Genomic DNA, 21,861 nt, shown 5'->3' with positions numbered 1-21,861 from the left:
CAAATAACTACAAACTTGACATTGGCTAATCTTTGGAAAGCCAGACGAGAGAAAAAAAAAGCACTTGTCAAATAGGTATCAAAATCCAAAAAAATATCAACACAGCTGACATTTGTTGACCTTTTTCTCGATAGTCGCAAGTCTTGTCTATAAAAGCGCTTTTATTAAAACCAGTTCCAACTTTTACTGTGAAATGAAATAATAAATACATTCAAAAGACTTTCGCCGCTACGTTTGTTTGCGAGTAACCTAGTTATTTTATCCTTTTATCGTTTAGCGTTACCTAAAAAGTGCTGTTATCAGTATTTATCAAATTGGTAATAAATGTAAAGCCTAGTTGTACTGCACATAATATTTACTTTCCAAATAAGTAGATAGATGATAAGGATTTATTTATCATCGATACTACGAAGGTACGACGATTTAATTGTAAATAGAATGGTATATACACGCAGGAAGAAACATGTACATTAGATTTTAAGGTAAGATAGTGATAAAATAATACACTTAGTCTTATTTTGTAAATTTCCATTATAACTATAAACTACTGAACTGAATCGCCCCAGCATGGCACACATCGCTGTCTTGAAATTGAAGAGCTTCATTTTTTAAATATACTTACTATGAAATGTGATTGGGCATGTGATTGTCTATAAGTGATGATGTAGATTGTAAACTAAGGTGAAGCACGGGGGCGTAGGAGGTGCCTATTGACACTTATTTTGAAAGTCCCAAAAATGTAACTAGCAGGGAAAATTAATCTGGAAGGGCAATAGGCTGGAATCTGAAAGAGCTTCGCAATCTGAATCTGTTATTAATTTAATATATGATATACATAGACAATAGATATTATGTATATTTGCATCATAAATAACTAAAAAATACACCTATGACTACTTTATTCTTCTTATTACCGATAAATGCACACTCTTATTTTCGTATTTATTGTATTGGTTAAAAATATGTACCTAATCTAGGTTTTAACTCATAATAGGTTGCTATTATAATTACCTATATACCTAAGTAGGAAGTTAATTTATCTTAAAGCTGTAGTGTAATAATGTAAAATGTTAATTTACAATTTGAGTAAATAATAAATAGTATTCACTTTTAACAGCTGAAATAACATAATTTATGTTAATGTTATTTATATTAAGCTGGCATTTATCTATAGTAGTTTATTGTTTAAAAATATATTAAGGTTCCTAATATGTTACACATTATTTATATACCCTGTTGGATAATATAACATTAAACGACACTAGATATAAAGATAATTTTGACGGTTAAAAATTTTATTGGTTCATGATCAATGCTTTCTGGATCATATGCCACATTGCTTGATCCTTCAACAAAAACTCTTCGCAAGCTAATGTATAAGTTAAATTTTCTTTTTGTATGTTTCTTTCTTTGTTTATGTACATATGTGTGTGTGTGTGTGTGTGTGTGTGTGTGTGTGTGTGTGCGTGCGTGTGTAATAAAGTATTAAATGTATTGAACTCTCACCAAAAAAGGTATTCATGCAATCTCTAAAAAGTAGTCTAAAAGTACAGTACTCTACACAAGTGTAAATTAAAAATTTATAACACCCCCGACAAGTAAAGGTTACAGTAATTAGAAAAGAGCTGATAACTTTCAAACGGCTGAACCAATTTTCTTGGACTATAGCTAAGAATACTCTCAATCAAGCCACCTTTTGAACAAAAAAAACTAAATTAAAATCGGTTCATTCGTTTAGGAGCTACGATGCCACAGACATACACAGATACACACGTCAAACTTATAACACCCCTCTTTTTGGGTCGGGGGTTAAAAAGTAATCAATCTGAAATGGTTTTTAACAATCACATGTATATTATAATATTATTTGTAATGTTTGCACAAACATGACCATTGTTCTGAATGTGTATAATAATATTAGTGAACCTAGACCTAGGTATCTAATATAGGGCACAGTGTGTAATAACTTGGCATTCGTATTAGTGAGTTAAGTTAGGCTGGGTGCATATAGTCACCAATGTAAGATTAACTGCGCTTGGGATGACAATTTATATCGTAATTCGTACGTAAACATAGTACGTAAATATACTAATACTACGTAATATGTAATAGTAGTAGTACGTAAACGTAATAGTACGTAAATATAGTAAGAGGCAGTGTCTCGGTGACATCGCTTTCGTAAAGTACTCTTTGGTGTGCAATCTTTATTTTCAAGTTAATTCTCTCATTTAATTCCATGTTCATCCCATTTTGACATCACAAACATTAGTGTCTGTAAACCAAGTTGATCAATTTTTCTAGATCCATATTTTATGTTCAACTCACAAAAGTGTATTTAAAAATCCCAACAGGTTCGTACCAACAAAACGCACGTATAAGTACGACACTCACACCCAGTCTGCACGCTTGAATCCAAAGTGCGATCGACCTGCACTATAAAATTTCACTGTGTGATTTTTCCTGCAGTAATCTGTGACCTAGAAAGTCTGAGCTAAGTTAAAGTACTCTAGATTTCAGCCTAAGTGTAAAGTCTAAATACCCATTCTAGTTGATTTTAAGACAGAGCGGAGCGTACGGCATTAATTTTCATGTGCATTTGTGCAAGCATCCTGAGCAGCAGTTCAAACTCTAGGCGTTCTCTTACCTGGTGTAACTTGTGGGGTGTGGTTACATCAGCAAGAGAAATGAACGACGTGCAGAACACGTCTCAGGTTGAGATTTAAAGAGCTTATTTTGACATTGCTCAGATTTTTTTAAAATTCTATTAGTACAAGTTAACCCTTGACAGCAATCTCACCTTGTGGTAAGTGATGATGCAGTTTTAAGTTAGAAGCGGGCTAACTTGGAAGAGGCATGGCAGTTTTATTAAACCCATATCCCTTACTGATTACACGGCATCGTATCGGAACGCTAAATCATTTAAATCAATAATTTAATTCAAAAGTAGAGTAGGTAATATCTCTCACACACTCTGTCCCGTTTGAACTAAAGTTTGAGCAAAGTCTCTAAACCTCAGCCTTACTAGCAGACCTTAGCCTAAGACATCTTTCTTTATCAGGTGAGCGACTGTCCGACTGGCCGTCAGTATGCACATGTGGATGTGGTTTGGCTACGACCTGGGCGAGTTCCTGTTCTCTGGGCTGAGCATCAATACACGATGGGCGTTCGCCCTCACTTGGATTGTCTTGTTCTTCGTGGCCTTACTGTTTGAAGGCTCCAAGGTACCATATTTTTTCAACGAATTAGTGATTATCAACGAACTAGTGATGCGTGGCTTCCCTAGTTGGAATTCCAAAAATCCAGCCTTATTCTTTCTACTTTATAAAAGAACCATGAATAACTGATTAGTAGTAAAACGATAGTACGAAGTAAATACAGTTAGTAAATACGTGCTAGGCAATTACGACAAACAAATGAACACATTTCTAAGAATTACATTCTGCGTAAATTATATTTACGACTCTACAGTATGGGGTTTAAGGTCATAATTGGGGTCTAAATAATGACTTATTGTTTCCCTATTGAGAGTGGTTGCAACGCTATATAGAATTTTTCAATATAAGGATAACTATGTAAACCAAATAATTTCTACGTTTTAAAGAGTTTTTCGTTAAACAGAAGTTCGCAATATAGGGTATTTAAGACGTATTTAAAAGATTGTCAGCTGTAAAATTACTACCGCTACGAAAAGAAGAATGAAGCAAGTGCACAGTTTGGAAAATGCTGCCTCATGTCGGCTGTGTAAATAACCGCCCGCTTTGGTGATACATTCTATATACATAAGATTATGTGTAATGTAAATATCTCTAGTGGTGATAGCTTGGTGGTTAAGACGTCGGCCTCTTCTTCGGAGGGTCGGGGGTTGGATCCTGGGCACGCACCTCAAACTTTTCGGAGTTATGTGGACTTGCGTTCACGGTGATGCTTGAAAGTTTTCCCATTATGTTCTTAAAGGTGTGTGAAAGTTGCCAATCTGCACTTGAGCAGTGTGGTGGAATATGGCCACACCCTACTCATTCTGAGAGGATGTCCTCAGTAGTGAGCCGGCGATGAAGATGATCTGTATGAAATGTTGTTGGTTTGCCGTAGGTGTACCTTGCGGGAGTGCAGCGGGAAGCCTACAAGAAATTGAACCCGTACCGGTCTGACGAAAGGCGGAATCTGCTGTGTGATCGGTGAGTTTTTAATCCAAATCGATTTTTTATTCAGAATCAAAATAAATGTATTAGTGAAAGAAAGTACACCTCCGTCGATGGATTGGAGTGGTGTTTTGGGTACTTAACTATCTAAACCCAGCTTTAAGTATGTACACTTTTGTATAGCTACCGTTGAAATTGGCACGTACTACGTATTTAATTATTAAGGGTCCGTACCTCAAAAGGAAAAACGGAATCTATAGGATCGTCCGCCTGCTCGTCTGTTTAGATTTGCTTGGCGTCTTTTTCGAAATTCGCCGTCTTAGTTTTTCATTATTTGTTTTTATTTCAACTCTCTACCTCTTACGGTTCATGCGATACAGCCCGTTGACAAACAGACGGACGGACAGCGGAGGCTTAGTAATAGGACTCTGTAGGTATACCCTTCAGGTATGAGGCCCTAAAAAGCTCTGCAATTGGCGCTAGCCTACAGCCCGAATACTTAGGTACTTATGTTATTTTGTACGAACGAATACAGAGATATATATTTTTATTTATTCATTGCACATGTGCCAATAAACTTGTCTTATATTTTATACTTGGTACAGCAGTAGTACCTATGCAAATCGCAAAGTGCATGTAACGTCGTTAACAATGAATGTCCGAAGCGTGTTTATTTTCGTACAATGTTTTGTATCTATACCTATTAAGTATCATTCTTCTGCTGCTATTGAATCTGCATTATAAATATATACCTACTATTCAAAAGCATATATATACCTACATTGAACATTACTGTACGACTTATGTTTATGTTAATGCATGCTGTGACTGCCCGTAAGTGGAGTTGCATAAGAGCCCTAGAATTTAAGGAACAACATGTATTTAATCTAAATGTGTAACTCTGTGGGCGGTACTATAGTAAATAAATAAAATAAATAAATAAACATTGTATCGGGATTTATCATTTGAAACAATATTGATGTAGACTTTTGTAAATATAAAACGTTAATTAGAACCACGGACTCGGTAACGGAATAGCTAGATGCTATTCCAAGCCTGGAATAAGAATACTAATAAATAATAGGAAACATGCATGTCTAAGAGTTCTCTGTAATGTTCTCAAAGGTGTGTGAAGTCTGCTAATCCACACTTGACCAGCGTGGCGAACTATGGCCTAAAGTTAAGAGTTTTAGACCCTAAACCCTTCTCATTCTGAGAGGAAACATGTGCTCAGCAGTGGCCGGCGATAAGTTGATCATGATATGATGATATCCGTGCAGACAAGGTCGGGAATAAGCTAATAGTCTACTACAGTCTATACTATAATAAATGTAAAAGTCTTCTGTCTATCAGTCTGTCGGTCTGTCTGTCTGTTACTTTTCACGGCTAATCCGCTCAACCGAATTTGACGAAGTTAGGTGCAGAGATAGCTTGCATCCCGGAGACGGACAGGCTAGTTTTATCCGCGACAATCAAAGGTTACCACGAAATTTAACTTAAATTCATGCGGACAAAGTTGTAGGCATCGTCTAGTTCAAAATAAAATTTATAGTTAGTAGCCGATTTTTAGTAAATTCTCAATTTATTATATTCATCCAAGATTTTCATACAAGAATAATTCGAAAGAAACTACTCGTACATATGTCTAGCAAATCAAAGCAACATACCTAAACCATAAAACGCTATGCAATTGAATGTGTAACAATTTGTAAAATTCATTTAATTATTGACCTTAGAGAATAAGGACAAGACAATCTAAATTTTTAACCGATGGCTGATAGAATATAGCCTTGTGTTCTTAACTATAACTAACCTATTGGTGAATGTAAACGTTAAACTCACGTGTCATAGTTAGCTGTGATAAAGATATGGCCACACCTGCGCGCCATGAACGCAGGTTGCGTTCACGATGCAAATCAATAATGTGCAAGTGTAGTGGTCGCGTAGGTGTGCATGTCATGTGTGTAATTGTAGAAAATCGGTTCAACCGTTTGAAATTTATCAGCTCTTTTCTAGTTACGGTAACCTTCGCTCGTCGGGGGTGTTATAAATTTTTAATTTACATTTGTATTCTTTTTATTTATTTATCAAAATATTTTTTGAAAAGAGGCATAATACTTTATGATCGAGTATCGTATCGTATGGTGCGCGCAAAACAAGTAATCCAACTTGAATTGCAACATAGCGGTTTGCGTCGGCCATAATCATCATCATCAAACGATAGAATAATTGAACTAAGTATATCTAATATTCCGTATTCTTACACTCCGTAGTTAGTAGGTATATACATAAGTACTCGAAAACTTGCACCTAAATTAACATTTACGGTTTTTAATGGAATGTTGATTGTTTACTCTATCAAGTTAGTTAAACTAATAAGTTTATAAGTACATTATAACAGGTGTACAAGATAGAATGAATTTAGAAGAAAATAAATAGGTACTGTAATTTTATGAGTAGGTTCCAATTGTATTCGGTATTGAAATAAAAATTCAGGGTAACAATGTCGTATGGGATGCATATAGTGCGCCTTGTATACGCATTTCAGTGAGCAGCTACGCGTTTACCTTTAGTTTTAATGAATTTAGGAAATCTAAAGTATATATTTCCCGGGCCACGTGATCAAGTAAGCCTGACAGAGATAGTTCTAGCGACCATAATGTTTGCTAAGGTTCCCATGTATTTTTGTTTTAGAGAACAAGGCAACCCCATGGAGCCGACGACCAGTCGCAACCCCAGTGCGGGGCAAATCAGTAGGTGGGCTTCGTTTAAAGCCAGGTAATATTTTTATACTATTTCATCATGCGGTAATAGAAACACGATCAGTGAAAATTTCAAGTTTCTATCTGCTACGGTTCTTGAGATACAGCCCGCTGACAAATAGACAGACGGACGGCGGAGGTTTAGTAATACAGTCCCATTGACACCCCTTGGGAACGGAACCCTAAGAATTACATAGTATTACTATCTTGTACGATGACACGATACCCTTCGTGTGCGAGTCCGAGTCGCACTTGATCGGATTTTCAACATCAAAACGTTGCGTTGCTTGATTTCATGCTCGGAGTATGGTGCCCGGCAAACAACTTAAGCATTGACGCGATTGGCTGGCGAAACGCACGCGATTGGTTGATCAGTCGGCGCGAGTGCACGCGATTGGTTGATATGTCTACTTTCACTTCCCGGATTCTCCAACTTTCTCCCACTGCGCTGCTACAGGCCGAAGTTGTTTGCCGGGCACTATAGATAACATTTAGCTTAGTTGGAGCAGAAAGGGTCTATAGTATAAACATTTTGAGAACTCACTCGCCATATTTGCTCTGTGTGTGTGCAAAACTGCGATTTTAGTGAGCCGTACTTTTGACGTGACAGTTGCAAAATGCACATACAGCAAAAATGGCGAGTGAGTTCTCCAAATTAATGCATATAGCCGATAAGCGCCGGTGTAGTCATAACATTTTGTACATTTATTTCCAGAACATTGGTGAACGGCCATCAGACGTTGGTGTTCATAATCCACAACGTAGTGGGCTACCTACTGATGTTGGCAGTCATGATATATAACGTACATTTGTTACTAGCGGTCGTATTCGGCATGATGCTGGGTTAGTATTCAGAATCATAGAAATAGGTGGACTTTTTAATAAAATTTTATAAAATAAAAGGAAGAAAAATAGGAAGTTAGAGGGGCGTGCCCGCGAACGCAGCCATACACTATGTAGAACAGTTATAAATTTATTATTGGATCGAAGCAAGAATTACTGTACGGAAATCTATGTTATACATGAAACATAAGTTTAATTTGCTGTAATCCGCCAAAACATAAATTTGTTTGGTACATGTTACAACGTACAGTATGCGATACCCGCCCGCCCTCCCTCGACTAAAGAAGCAGGGAAAACAAGTAATACACACCACAAGCACACAACACCACAGAAATCTTCTAGAACAAAGTCAATCTATATTTCACTCCGACATTGGAGTATTCTCTTTTTTTATGGCATGTTAGGCTTCCGCCTGATTACAATCATGCTTTACAGAAGCAATGATGAGGTCTAAGTTAGAGCACGCTTGCCTAGAAGATCTCTATTCATTCTTGCCTTGAAGGTATACCTAAGTTATACGTGGCAGGAAACATGGACGCCGGAAATTCTCAGGAAATCTACAATTGCAAAGTGCACTTTGTACATTATACACTACACACTTGATACATTCGGTGTTTACTCTCCAGGCTACTTCCTGTTTGGCACCAAGCTGACTCGGCTGCAGATGCAGTGTTTCGGCACCAAGCGAATGGTCATTTGCACGCCCGAGTGTGACGACACAGGTAATCTAACTCACGTAAAACCTATTTATTGTTCTGTTGTTTTGCTATTCGGTTTGAAGTTTCCTGCTCTACTTTTCTTCCTTCTACTTTTACTAATCCTTTACTAATCCAAATCATTACATAAAAATAGTAATTATCGTCCGTCTTAAGGTGAATGTAGAATTTAGAACGTCAACGTAATTTGTCGCCTCGCTTCGACTCTGCCTATGTCAACCTGCCCGGCTAGCATGGGCAGTAGATAAAAATTATATCCTCCGATTATATCCACTGATGTTATAGAAATCAGTGGATATAATTTTTATCTACTGCCCATGCTAGCCGGGCTGAAATAAATAAATGGTTTATTGAAAAGTAAAAAGTATGGTAAGTAAAAGACAAAGATATTGTCTCCAGAATATGAACAAAGCTCATACACTCGTATTTTGAAAATCGAAGATGAATTCGTACGCTTGTGTGTGAGACGCATGCGTGTAGTGGCACAGGCGACATAGGTTATACACCTTTACATAAAATAACATCTACGAGCATCCTTCAAAATATGGTGGCTCGTTATTAGCTATAGAACATAGCCCTGTATCGATATTCTGGACGGAAAATTTAGCCCTGATTGCTTTCCTTGCGCGCTCCGTATAGATCGCTGCAACACTGAGAAATGCACGTGGGAGGTTTGCTCGGGGAAACTCTGTAAGGAGATGGATGCCGTCGAGCTGCAACAGACCGATACCGTGCTCGGCCCTGAACCCTATCGACCCAAGTACCATATCACATACCTACTATACTTACCGTCGTAATCCCTCTTTGCTGTAGTGCTGTGTTCTTGTAGTTGCCAGATTTATCTGACTATTGCAGTAGTGGCCAACCAAAGAACGAAGTCCAGGAGAGCGACTGGATAAAATTAAGTCCTATTTCTAATGTTTTACATTTAAACAGAGTGAATAGGCGTTATTTTTGTACGCAAGCGCCTTCCAATTTTATAAAATCTTTGAAACCACAGACAAAAGTATAGAAAATATCGGGCAACTGCAACTTTTTCTTTTGTAGTTTTTAATTTGCTGAATGTAATTTGTAATTTTTCATTTTCTTGTGCCGCACGTAATTATTCATTAATATATTTTTAGCTGATTTCAATTGAACATTTGTGTAAATCTTATTTTTTTTTAATTTATTAAGTATTGCCATAATAATTTGCGTGATATTTTATCGTTTGTAAATAGATTTTTACTGTATCTCATAGTAGAATAGATGATTTGCAACTTTTAAATAACTGAACACGTATTAACACAAGCCTTTCTTCTTTTTCAGCTGAAAATACAACGCCGCCGCTTCTAGACTCATCACATAATTCCGAAACCGACTTTTTTATATGCCAGACGCGAAATTGCATTCAACCTTCACATTATTTCCCAACTTCACCTGAAACCGGCGAATCGAGCGGTGCAACTTGTTATTATGGCGCCAAAAAGTGTCCGTCCAAAGTTGCTAGAGCGCAAAAAACCCAAGCAGGCACTAGTTCCTGCCACCATGAAAGCGAAAAGGAAGATAGTCCTAGCGTGGAAGATGCGCAACTTTTGCGTCATAGTTGTTGTAAAAAGAAAGAAACTAAAACTGAAGAAAAATGCTGCAAATCTAGTCAAAGCACGGCCATAGTTCATGATGAAAAACATAGTGATTTAGAGTCTTCAGAAGAAAAAGCACCGAGTAGAGAAGAGAGCCCGCAAGTTACTTGTTGCCATAACGCGAAACCTCTCAGTGGCAGTCAGGAACAGATTATAAAATGATATTGCGTGTTGTTAATGTTTACTCTGTGGTATATATTTTGATGCTCTCGTCACGAAAGTTCGAACTGCGTGGTAGATTAATATGTATTATTTCGAGTGATGGTGTTGGTGGTGGTCACTAATAACCAGCATTTAGATGCGAAAGATAAACCAACCGCAGGAACCTTCTCGGAGAAATGCATAAGTGGCTGTTTTGCCCGGCGCTTTAGACCTTCTGCATATCATGATTTCATTGTCAGTTCGCGGTAACTAGGTGTATGAGCCGCGTATAGTGTGCCTCTTAGGCATTTCAGCGAGAAGCTACTGTTTATTTGTTCTGCTATCATAAATATTGCACACAGGTATGGCTATTTATAAAATAAATGGTCAAACAAAAGTTAGGAATGTTTTTAGTGACAAAGTTATAACAATTGTTGTCTACATTTGCCATGAAGTAGGTAGTCGTTTTTAATTATGTGCACATAATAGGTAATCAATGACCCGAATCAAATATCAAACACCCGAGCGGATCACCTATCGTGACAGGTCGAGATGGCAATCGAGGTGTGAGGCTACGCACACCCGCACGTCACCCGCGCCGGTCTCCTCCCCGATTGCCATCTCGACCTGTCGCGTACTATAGTTTCTATACTTTCTAATAATATGCGACCGGCCTTAAAGTATCATTTGAGTTGCTTTTTCAACTTTCGGGACTTGAAAATTATGTAGTGATTTTAATAAAAAGAGGCTCATAGAAATATTTTTGCATGTTAGAATAATATTTTTATACAGATTTATTTAGTTGTGTTTTTATTAAGTTTTCGTAGTTTATAGTTACCAAATAAAGTCTGTTACCTAATAGTTAACGATACGAATTAATTATAGTAAATTTTTTGTTTTAGATGTTAACACGCTCAATTTTATATAGGTGCGTAAATAAAATGAAAAACTTCCTTAAGCCTCGAGCAATAATTAGTTATTATGTGGAAATATGTATGTAAAATTGCCATTATACGTAGGTCCTGTGTATTATAGGTACCCTTGGCGCCTAAGTTGATTTTTAGTTCCATGATTATTGGTGTATTATGATGAACAAGACTAGTAGTATTTTTAAGTTGCTGTGCCAAATTTATTTTTGTTAATTTATCGAATACTGTAACACCTCATAATATTAAAGGATCTTGTAGTCACTATCACTAGTAGTACAAGTTATTTGCACTCAAACTAGGCGTTATCGTTAACTGCTCGTAGGAGTTTTCGTTATTTCAAATGTCTATATTGACCAGACTATGTGGCTTTCATTCAGTGATGGCCGTTGAGTTAGTGAATAACCCCACCCTGGTCTAATGCGGTCTTGGACTTTCGCGAGATCCTTTATATTTTGCTATGCCTCTAAAATATATACATAGAGAATATTAAAACTGTTTTTTGAAGTATTTCAGTATTCCGAGAATTTAGTATGTAAATTACTCATTTATTTTAGTAAAATGAATGCCTGTATTCGTAAAATACTGTAATACTATTGTAAATATTAAATATATTGACGTTATATTTGAAGACGAACCCATAATAAATTAAGGTGTTTTAAAACAAAGACAATTGTTTTACTTATAATCTTTATTCGTAATAATAAAATAATATCTTACTCTAGCTTAAAAACTATCCGTTGTTTCAATAATCACATCATACGGCGGGCGCGGTTACAGACATACTTTACTTGAGATTCAGTACTCATACTGTACTTAAACTTATGAATTGGTACCACATGCTTAGGATGCTTTATAAAAATGAAAATTTAAAAAAAATATCCTAGAAAACCTGGCATATACATTACATCGTAAGAGCCGGTTTCATGTGTCGGCGGTCGGGATTTTAATCGGATGTTCCAGTATCAGAACATTTTATATGAACTATAAGGCTATTCATATTCACACTTTTTTTTAAATCGATTTTGTGTCAAAATGTTTCTTTAGCTGGAACAAACATTGGAATGTAATTCAGAGTTGTCTAGAATAAAAATCAGATTTTGCTAGATTAACATGAGAACAAATTATTTATTGCAATTCTTTTGTAATATTCCATTAGAGCCGATTCACACCAAGCACGTACACGTGACCACGCGCGTAGTGACGCGCGTGAATCCATAGAGATGACAGCACGCATTACGTCTACGCGAACGTTCACGTCACGCAAGCGGTATGCCATATCTCATACAGCTCCATACATTACAACGTCATGGTACGCGCTACGTCTACGCTTACGTGCTGCATACGCGTTTGGTGTGTCCCAGCCTTTAGCATAAGCATCCAAAAGTGGGACCACTCGGCATTTTATGGCAAATGGCATAACACGATATTGATACTAACGTAATATATGATTTCTTACCATACACATTTGTACGGTTTGCTGTGTGATATATATTATATTGCACCGCACCCTCAACTGCGAGGCTCCAATAATAATAAACAATATAATCATAACAATAAAGTTAATATGGCGGATTCAAGGCATATTATTACAATAAAAATAAAATTTATTTTGTCAACAAATTCTTCATCTATATTAAGCTCTTAAAATAAATAGGTGGTTAGGGATGTCGGTGCTAATTCAGTTCAATAAACTAAAACAATGTATTCATCTCTTTTATTTTTATTGATATGGAAATCATACATCGATAGTTTCTTGCGCGAGAAAAAGTCGATACTTAGCCAAGTGCCTTAGATGAATATCAAAGAGACTCGACTCCACTGCATCTGGGATCCTCCACAAATCTCTAAACTGACAGGTCATTTTGTCAATTAAGTTTGCTTCTTCTTCAACTTCAGTTTATATGCAACTGAATTTGCACCATTATTTAACTATTAATTGGAATTAAGTAAAAAGGGTTTGAAAGAGATTTTAAGCCGGCAGCACACCAAACGCGCGACGTGTCCAAAACGGCTGCTAGGCTGAGATCTACAGCATACTTCGCTTTGCTCTAACTTCCATTTTGTCTCTTTTTAATTCTAAATGCCAGTTGCACCACATAAAGTTATCGTTATATTTAAACTTTCCCACCAAAAACAAGCAAAATAGGTGGCACGAATTAAGGTCGTATGTCAAATATTGGTAATAACTTAAAGAACCCTGACTTCAGCAATCCAAAGTGATTTTTTTTGATAGTCAAATTCAACATTAATTAACCATGACTGCCTATAGTGCAACTAGGCCTAAGTAGATCACAGCTCTAGAATTTTTAATGCAATCAACGCGAGTACGCGCGCGTTCGGTGTGTCTCAGGCTTGAAATAGACAGAATTAAGAGCAGGCTACTAAGTGCTAACTAGTCAAAGAAGTGATTGGTTGATATGTTTTTCGAAATTAACAATATGCACCAATCACGCCCGTCGATCCCAATGTCCGACAAATATAAAAAAAAAACGTTATAACGAAACAAAGATTTTGCGTCATTTTAACATTACACACCTTAACGTTTAGCGTTCAACGCAACAATGTAAATAAATAAACAAAAACAATACTTCATTACAATAATATTATGCATCTTAAAATAAATTTTCAAAAATAACATAATTCCCTCATCAATCCCTCTTTTGATTTTAACTATATCATTTAAGCGGGCGATATACGTAAGTTCCATAGTATTTAAGAGCTTCCTAAAATAATATTTAAGGACTTGTTAAAAGTGTTATGATATGAATAAATGCCGGAGATGACCTAATATTTAAGATGCTCTTAAATATGAAAGGCAACTTGATTTGACGGTAGGTCAAATAAAAAATTGTTGCGTAAACGCTTGCGTTAACTCTTCACTTACGATCACAGACATTTGATTTGTATAAAAAATAAAATTAAAGACACTACAACATCCTAAGTTAGCTATTTTAAAGTTTAATTAGAGTGCAAAAGTTTACTTATTACTTACTAGCTACAAATATATTTTTTAAGTATAAATTAATAGATTAAAAGTCATCACTGACTTACACAGCACAAATAAGATTTTACATTCCACAAAGGTTGGTAGAATTGAAGAACGTCGAAACATTTTAGCGTCAAAGCAAAGTGGACATTAAAAGCGTTGTTTTTAAAGCTCAAGTTTGTCTATACATGTACAGCCAGCAGCCCAAGCGGAAACTTTTTCCAAAACTAAAATCAGTGGTAATAAATTTTTGATTTTAAACCAGGGACCTTTAGAATCTTTAGGACCGATTTCGCCAACGTAAAATAGGTTTTATCTTATAGGTTATACTGGAAGGTTTTCAGAACAAAAATTGTCATTACGCCCAATTTATTCCTCGATTAAAACATACTCCACGTTTGTGAAATCGGCACTTAGATGAAAAACTAATCACACAAATTGTATAAGTGTACATTTTTGAAAAAATGAGGTTTTGAACTTGCGTCATTGATGAAAGGTACATGGAAACAGCTTTGCGATGAACAAGTCAGTGACAACCCTAAGTTTTACTGGGGAGAACAATGATGCACAGAATATTATACTTGACGCGATAAATAAGGTTTAACTTAAATCTAGAACTAAAGATTGCATTTTCGAAAAAGCTATAATGGCGTGTCAATTATGCTTCTTATCAAAATCTCTTTTTAAACATAAAACCAGTTTTCCTGCGTATTTTTTTTTTAGATTTCAAGTCATTAACAAAATATCTGTATACTGAAACGGCAGTATACAGGAAAAAGTTTCGACATGCATTTTCTGGATTTTATAAGTTAATTGTCAAAATCAAATGATCAAAGCGTGTCGATCATTTAATTTTGATTCTTCTGTAGGGTGATTCTAACTTTCCTACTTCCATACTATATGAAACTATTTAAAGAAAGTAAAACTAATCGGCTACAGTATATAAATCTTTGACTCAATTACTCTCAAAACTCTTAATATCAATTTTTTTGTCATACAGCATCATTAGAAGTATCCACTTCAATTTTCAAGTCAAGTCAATAGTTAGAGTTTACGAAAACCGAACCTAATGTAAGAAAAAGTTGTCACACCTAGAATTTAGATAATATAAACAATTGCAACGTTTTACAGTAACATACTAAAGGATAATCTGACTGATATATCAACGTACATCTCAAATAGCTGGGTCTAGAAACTTGAGATTTTGCATGCAGATTCTTTCTACAAGTAGACCTTGTAGACCTTTAAAGAAAGATTTTCACAAATCTTTCTTTTTGAAGAACCGATAGACGTTGGTGTCCCAGGGTGCTGGAATGGCGACCTCACACTAGAAGCGCAGAAAGCACCCACTAGGTGGTCAATTCGGATATCCGAAATAAAAATAATCCGTAACCATAACCATATCTGATATAAAAGTTTCGAATAATTTCGGATAAAGGCAGAGTCTAAATGTGACGTGTTTACCAAGTGTATGGTATTATATGCCAAATAATAACCTAGAAATAAAGTGTAACTATTTATCTTTTTATTTTACTTTTACAATTTGTTAGAACTCTAATACCTATAACCAAAACTATCCGAATCATAAGGATGATCCGAAATAATTTCATAGCCGTATCTGAAACCGGTATAATATTATTTCTTTTCATATCCATATCCAGATCAGAATATTCTTGGTAGGGAGCCGCTGGCGTAAGACCACCACGGGTGGAAGTCCCTATAAGAGACCAGCAATGGACGTCTATCGGTTGACGACGCGTAGTGTAGTTCATTTGAACCATTGGGAGCCAAAATGTTTAAGGTTGTATCTCAGAATACTTGAACATAAGTTCATGCAAACTCCCAGTACTGCAACAGTCGTTCCCCGGAAGGCAAAGCCAGGCTCTGCGGTCGGATGAAGTTGATCTCGATCGCTTTGAATCTCTTCTTTAGTTCCGCGTCGAACAACTGAAAAGAATTAATATTTAAAAAAAATTAACTATACTTTTTTTAATAACGTATCGACATGATTTTTTGTGTGGGTATTTTAAAGACCAAAGAAAGCGGAAAATCAAAGAAGATGGGATTTTAAATACCTAAATCTACACCAACGAAGTCGCAGGCATCGGCTAGCTTTGTTATATCTAAAGATTGAAGTACAAGCAGCCAAAATTACTCACAGCGGTTTCTTGGTCGGGCGCGAGGTCAACGGGGCGGTCCCTTTGTTCGGCGGCGCGCAGCACCAGGGCGGCGGCGCGGCTCACGGCGGGCTCCCAGTGGCGCCGCAACGCGCGGACCTCCCATAGGGACGAACCCAATGCGCGGGATCTGGCCGCGTGAGCCTCTTCCATCACGTACGGGTCGTTGGACACTGCAAGCAAACTCACTGTTAGGGCAATACCAGTAATAGCACAAACAGATAGCACTACCAACAAAATAGAGCTCCGTGGACAGTCCCCTAATTAAGTTTGTCTGTCCTTTTCTTTTACATTGGTAAGAAAAAGATGCAAATACTCTTAAAATTTAATTGCGGTCAAAATCAGTGACAATAATGATGATAATTAATGTAGATAATATACTCACTGATAGCCGGTGTGTCCTCACAGCAGATCATACGTTTCAGAGCGGGATGCCTCAGTAATAAGTTGGCAACCAACTGAAGCAGAGCCCCGGCGTCTTCTGGAGAGGCCACGAGCGCGAGACGCGAGAGACGTTTGGCAAACGCTGCCACGAGGCTTTCGGGCAAATGTCTGCAAAAAAAATTAAATGAATATTTAAAATTAAATGCATGGACGTAACTAATACCAAACAAATCAATAACAGCGAGCATAGTACCCAAAAGTTTAAACATGACTCACATGACATTTAACATGATCACAGCAAGCATGATACTCAAAAATTTCTTAGCATGACTTCAATCACATTGAGCATGATACTAAAAAATGCTTAACATAACTTCAATCAAGCGAGCTCGATAAATAAAATGCGTAAACATGTCTTCAATCGCATCAAGCGTGATTCTTAAAAATGTCTAAACATAACTTCAATCACAGTGAGCATGATAACCAAAATACATAAACATGACTTCAATCACTGAGCATGACATTAAAAATATCTAAATATGACTTCAATCGCATAGAGCATGATACTTAAAGATGTCTGATGATGCATTACTTCAATCACATTGAGCATGATACTACTATACATACATATTATATATGATTTAGACGTTTTTGAATAAATTAAATTATAGTGAGCATGATACTCAAAACTGTCTATACATGACCTCAATTATAGCAAATTATAAAAATGTCTTAATAAGATACTTTTTAACTGAAGCAACTTACGTAGAGCTGAGGAATATGTCCGCAAGGTGTACAAGTCGTTTCTTGTACCGGGTCGCGAACATTTCAGGTTCAAACATGGCATAAAGGCGGTCGTACAGGTCCGGGTACTCAATGTTGTGACGTCTCACTAGCTCTAACACACCTTGCAGAGCTAGCATGCTGATTGGTCCACCTATTGATTAAACATCCAACATATAGTTATCTATACATTTAAAAGGAAACATGGCGGCTAATTCTGTGTGCGCGAGTCTTTATACGCCACAGGCATGCGAAAACCCAGCAATGGTTTATTGGTTTGGATTGGATCAGTTTGGTTGTATTAGGCGAGGTTAGATTGGATTAGGATGTTTGAATAGGGCAAAATGAGATTGGAGCGAATTGCATCAAGTGTGGTTGAACTGGTTTGTGTTGAATGAGTTTTGGGTGAAGAAATGTCAGATTATTCAGATAATTGCAATCAATTAGACTAGATTAGCTCAGATTGTTTTAGATTAGGTCACTTAAGTTGGATTTTCAAACTGTTACCCGCATCAAGACTGTCACAGAGCATATCAGTGGCGAGATGTGGCTTGTTGAGGAGAGGCATTAGTCGTTCTACTAGTAGAAGTAAGGCGCGGCGGTGTGTGCGCGAATCTTCACATAGTGGCCATAAGCACGCGAAAGTCCAACAACGGTTGGCGCAGCGACGGCATATAGATGGGTTGTACGGAAAATGGGGTTTGCCTGAAAAAAATATCAATAAATAAATAAATATTCAAAATCTTAGTAACTCAATGACTTAGAAAGTGGACAGAAATTCAAAACGTTTTGAATTTTGAGTACTGACAGTTCACTTTGGTTAGCAAAAGAAAGAATAGAAAGCTACCAACCACTAGGTAAATAAACATTTTAAATACAACAAGAAATTGTGATCAAACATTTTTAGGTCTAATTAAAAAGAAGCTTTTCTATAGTACATTATCTAGTTAGTTGCTAATTTAGTTGTATACAACTTTCTTTTCTTCCACTTGCTCCGAAATTGCTTGGTTATTAAAAAACAAAATAATATACCTGCACTTTCTAACACAACAATATAATTGAAAATGCTGGACGATTTCATACTGCTGACAAGGTTCAAGTGCACATTAACATAAATGAGGATTTTTTGGTACACATGATATTTGTTACTATGAAGGCTCAATGCACATATCTTTTCAAAAATTAAAAATACCACAAAACCGTGCAAGGTTGAATTGGCGCGAAGGAATCTAAATTAAAATGTGCTTGTTAAAAAAATTGCTATTCACTCTTGGTTTGATGATACTAACTCATAATTGTTAACTGTAATGCAAAATATGTAGTATAATGTAAAGTTACCATCAGCAGCACAAAGCACCTTCATCTCTTTCTCATTATCATTGTCTCTGTCTTTAGGCTTGGGCTTGTTCTCAGTGGGTATCTCTGTGGCCATCAGTTTGTCAAGAAGTTCCAGGAAATTCTGCATGTATATCTGAGTGGGAGATCTGAAATTAAAGACAAAACACTTTCTGATCAACAGAGTTATTCATATAAATAATAAATTGCCCAAGGATGTAGTTACGTAAGCTCTGTTAACCAGTTCAAGAATAGATTGGATAAACATTTGGAAAACTCAAACCACTTCTGATATTATACACATGAGTGAAATTAATATTAGTAGTAGATTAAGTACTTACTCTTTGTTGATTTAAGTAATATTTCATAGACATTTTGTCCGCTATGACAGATTCCAAATAAGTTGTAATAAACAGTTACAGGAAATTCAGAATTTCAGAATGCCTGCTACACTAGCTAAATGCAGATTGGCAGACTTCACACACATTTAAGAACATTGGAGAACCCTCAAGCAGGTTTCCTCACGATGTTTTTTCACATTTAAAGCAAGTTATATTTAATTACTTAAAGTTATAATATAGTAAATGTCAACACTTTTTAAGTATTTAATGTGGTTTACTCACTTGCGATAAGCGATGGCAGAGAGAACTTTAAGTCCATGTTGTTGCACATCTCTGTACTCTGTGAACTCTTGGAAACGCGCTATTTGTGAGGACATCGAGATTTCAGAGTCCAGCAGCACTGTGAATATATTCTGAAATATTAAAATAACTAAATAAAAAAAATATTAATCAAAATATTTAACTCAAGAGGTCTGTGGTTTGGCAGTGTCAACTGTCATTCACACAGCAATGCTGTTGATTTTCAGTTATTACAAGACTACCAGAAAAATTCAAGTGCAAGGCGGATTTGTACAGGAAGGGTTCTGTACCAATGCACAATATTTTTCGTGTTCTCCATAATGTTCTCAAAAGTATGTAAAGTCTACCAATCCACACTTGGACAGCTTGGTAGACTATGGCTTAAACCCTTGTCATTCTGATAGGAGACCCTTGCTCAGTAGTGGTCCAGCAATGTGATAATGACTTGAGAATTGAGATTCACACCTTAAGTCGGACAGAAGGGAAGTAATAGCCAGTGGTAGGCTCCAGTGGGTATTTTCCTTCAGCCTGCATCAATTTGCAGGCAGTAACAAGAGCCTGTAAGCGTGAGCTGGTGCGTCCACACTTCATGCACTGGAGTGCACGGGATATGGCTGCCTCATAGCACTCATTCAGCCATCGCTTGTACTCGGCTTCCGGGCTGGTGTCTGCAAAAAATTATTTTTTATTTATTTGGGGCCAATTTTTAAATCATCAAATACACTTTAACTGAGGAACAAACTTGACTTTTAAAACAGTATTAAAAATCTGCCAAAATGACTAATTTATTTGTCATTATGGCCCAGTAGTTTAGGCAATACAGTGGAACACACAGAATACACACAGAATCTGGATACAAACATACATGTACATACATACATAGACTACTAAAATCATAACCCTTCCTCATGGCTTTGCCGCAGTGGGGTAAAAATATAGGTAATATATTTGCATCTAACTTCAACTAAGCATATTATAATGCGGATTGGTAAAATTTAAAATAAAATGTCTTTTACTGAATCCAGCAACAGAAACAAAATTTTCATTTTAACAAGATGGCCAGCAAATTTTTAGTAAAGTTAATTCTTACTCTTAGTTATTATGTAAAATATTCGTAATATGCTTATACAAGATGCCTGTTTTACAGGTCTACTGTCCCTACTATTTATATAAGCGTCATTTTGATTTTATTACTATGAACTTGCATGATTTTGTCTGAGATTTTAAAATATGTTAAAAATTCTATAAATAACACAAATGTACATCACATCGTACATCTATAGTCTCGGCTTAATGTCGATTTTTTCAGTTTAGTTAAGGCTAAAGTCGAAAAATCAATAATATTACCAAGGCAAGCACTTCGCGGTTTTACGTACCTATTGGTTTTAATGGGACGATGTGTTGAACCAAGTCACCCCGTTTCAAAAGCTCAGTGAATATGACTTCGATTGTAAGCAACAGCGGCGTATAATTCTCCGTTTCAGCCTGAAATACAACAAAATAATTTACAATCCAAAACGTAACCTAAGACGCAATTTTTATAAACAACAGCTTAACATGAAATATAGTATGCTACTTGCCTCAAACATTTGTAGGATATCAGCGAGATTATTCGCATGTTTTCTTGAGTTCAAAAATTCGTTTGATTGGATGCGTAGCTGTGCCGAAATCATTTTGGAAAAGTTTTGTTGATCGGCAGCCATTTTTGTATTCAAAAGAACATGAAAATAATTTTTCACACAGAGTAAGTCATAAATATTGTGTTAAAAATATAGCTATGCTAAAGGACTTCGTCTGTGGTCGCGTTTGCTGGCGCGCGTGTTGTGCCTTTTTGGAGTGTTTTTGTTGGAGTGGCCGGTTTTTGTGTTCTGCTGGTGTTTATTGGTGGTGGAACGGACTGAGAAGCGCTCTTAAGGGGCACCACGTGTATGTTGGTGGGCGCCGGCATAGTCGAAGTCCATACTTATGCATATAGTTTCCCTAACTTGTAATTATTACTACAAACTTGACATTGGCTAATCAGTGTAAAGCCAGACGAGAGAGAAAAAAAAAGAAAAGAAAGCTATGCTAAAAAAACAGAGTAATTTATTACAAAATATATCGAGTGCAACCGACAAGAATCTGACTAAGTACGGAATTTTGGAACTCCACGTTGTATGTTAGAAATAGGACCACAAAACCAATCCATATCTATAATGAAATAGCGGAACGCTAAAGGCAGCTTGCTGGCAGCTACCTACCTATTCATATAGATTTAATTTTCTGAAGAATGTTTGAATATTTTTTTCTCGATTTCCAGTAAGGAGCAGTTCACAAACGCTCTAATATTTTTTAAACTATAATGTCTAGCCATAGAGCAAAATTAAACGTCGATGGATTTCTATGATTTTTGGTTTTTGGGAG

General features: G+C 36.4%; 2 protein-coding genes and 1 long non-coding RNA gene across 8 annotated transcripts in view; 1 reads left to right on the top strand and 2 right to left on the bottom strand.

Moving 5' to 3' along the window:
- The first annotated feature begins 75 nt into the window (after positions 1–75).
- Positions 76–14,873, top strand: LOC123864954. 5 transcript variants are annotated; one of them, XR_006795865.1, is made up of 8 exons: positions 80–482; positions 3,059–3,221; positions 4,090–4,175; positions 6,834–6,917; positions 7,617–7,744; positions 8,371–8,466; positions 9,769–10,328; positions 14,862–14,873. XR_006795865.1 is itself a non-coding variant. In XM_045905762.1 (7 exons), exons 2-7 carry the CDS (start codon positions 3,087–3,089, stop codon positions 10,242–10,244), a joined length of 1,005 nt encoding a protein of 334 aa, XP_045761718.1. In that variant the 5' UTR covers positions 76–482; positions 3,059–3,086; the 3' UTR covers positions 10,245–11,817. The 5 variants fall into 5 exon arrangements, 4 of the variants coding, with proteins under 4 accessions (XP_045761718.1, XP_045761720.1, XP_045761722.1 ...); XM_045905762.1 differs by lacking the exon at positions 14,862–14,873 and having other exon boundaries at positions 76–482; positions 9,769–11,817; XM_045905764.1 differs by lacking the exon at positions 14,862–14,873 and having other exon boundaries at positions 80–244; positions 9,769–11,817.
- LOC123864977 overlaps positions 10,555–21,861 on the bottom strand; it is a 30,684-nt gene continuing 19,377 nt past the window's right edge. Inside the window, exon 2 of the long non-coding RNA XR_006795869.1 lies at positions 10,555–10,860. This is a non-coding gene — a long non-coding RNA (uncharacterized LOC123864977). The remainder of the gene's footprint in view (positions 10,861–21,861) is intronic.
- Positions 14,825–21,200, bottom strand: LOC123864937 (nucleolar complex protein 4 homolog B). Of its 2 annotated transcripts, XR_006795864.1 has the most exons (11): positions 21,039–21,200; positions 20,835–20,943; positions 19,924–20,126; positions 19,441–19,571; positions 18,821–18,966; positions 17,990–18,187; positions 17,465–17,636; positions 16,701–16,867; positions 16,298–16,488; positions 15,856–16,085; positions 14,825–15,825 (listed from the first exon to the last, which is right to left on the bottom strand). XR_006795864.1 is itself a non-coding variant. In XM_045905713.1 (10 exons), exons 1-10 carry the CDS (start codon positions 21,159–21,161, stop codon positions 15,969–15,971), a joined length of 1,557 nt encoding a protein of 518 aa, XP_045761669.1. In that variant the 5' UTR covers positions 21,162–21,200; the 3' UTR covers positions 14,825–15,968. The 2 variants fall into 2 exon arrangements, 1 of the variants encoding a protein (XP_045761669.1); XM_045905713.1 differs by having other exon boundaries at positions 14,825–16,085.

The sequence above is a fragment of the Maniola jurtina genome, chromosome 4, assembly GCF_905333055.1.
Source record: "Maniola jurtina chromosome 4, ilManJurt1.1, whole genome shotgun sequence".
NCBI classification, from domain to species: Eukaryota; Metazoa; Arthropoda; class Insecta; order Lepidoptera; family Nymphalidae; genus Maniola; species Maniola jurtina.
The sequence above is the reverse complement of the archived record's forward strand: the minus strand, read 5'-3'. Positions and strand labels throughout refer to the sequence as shown.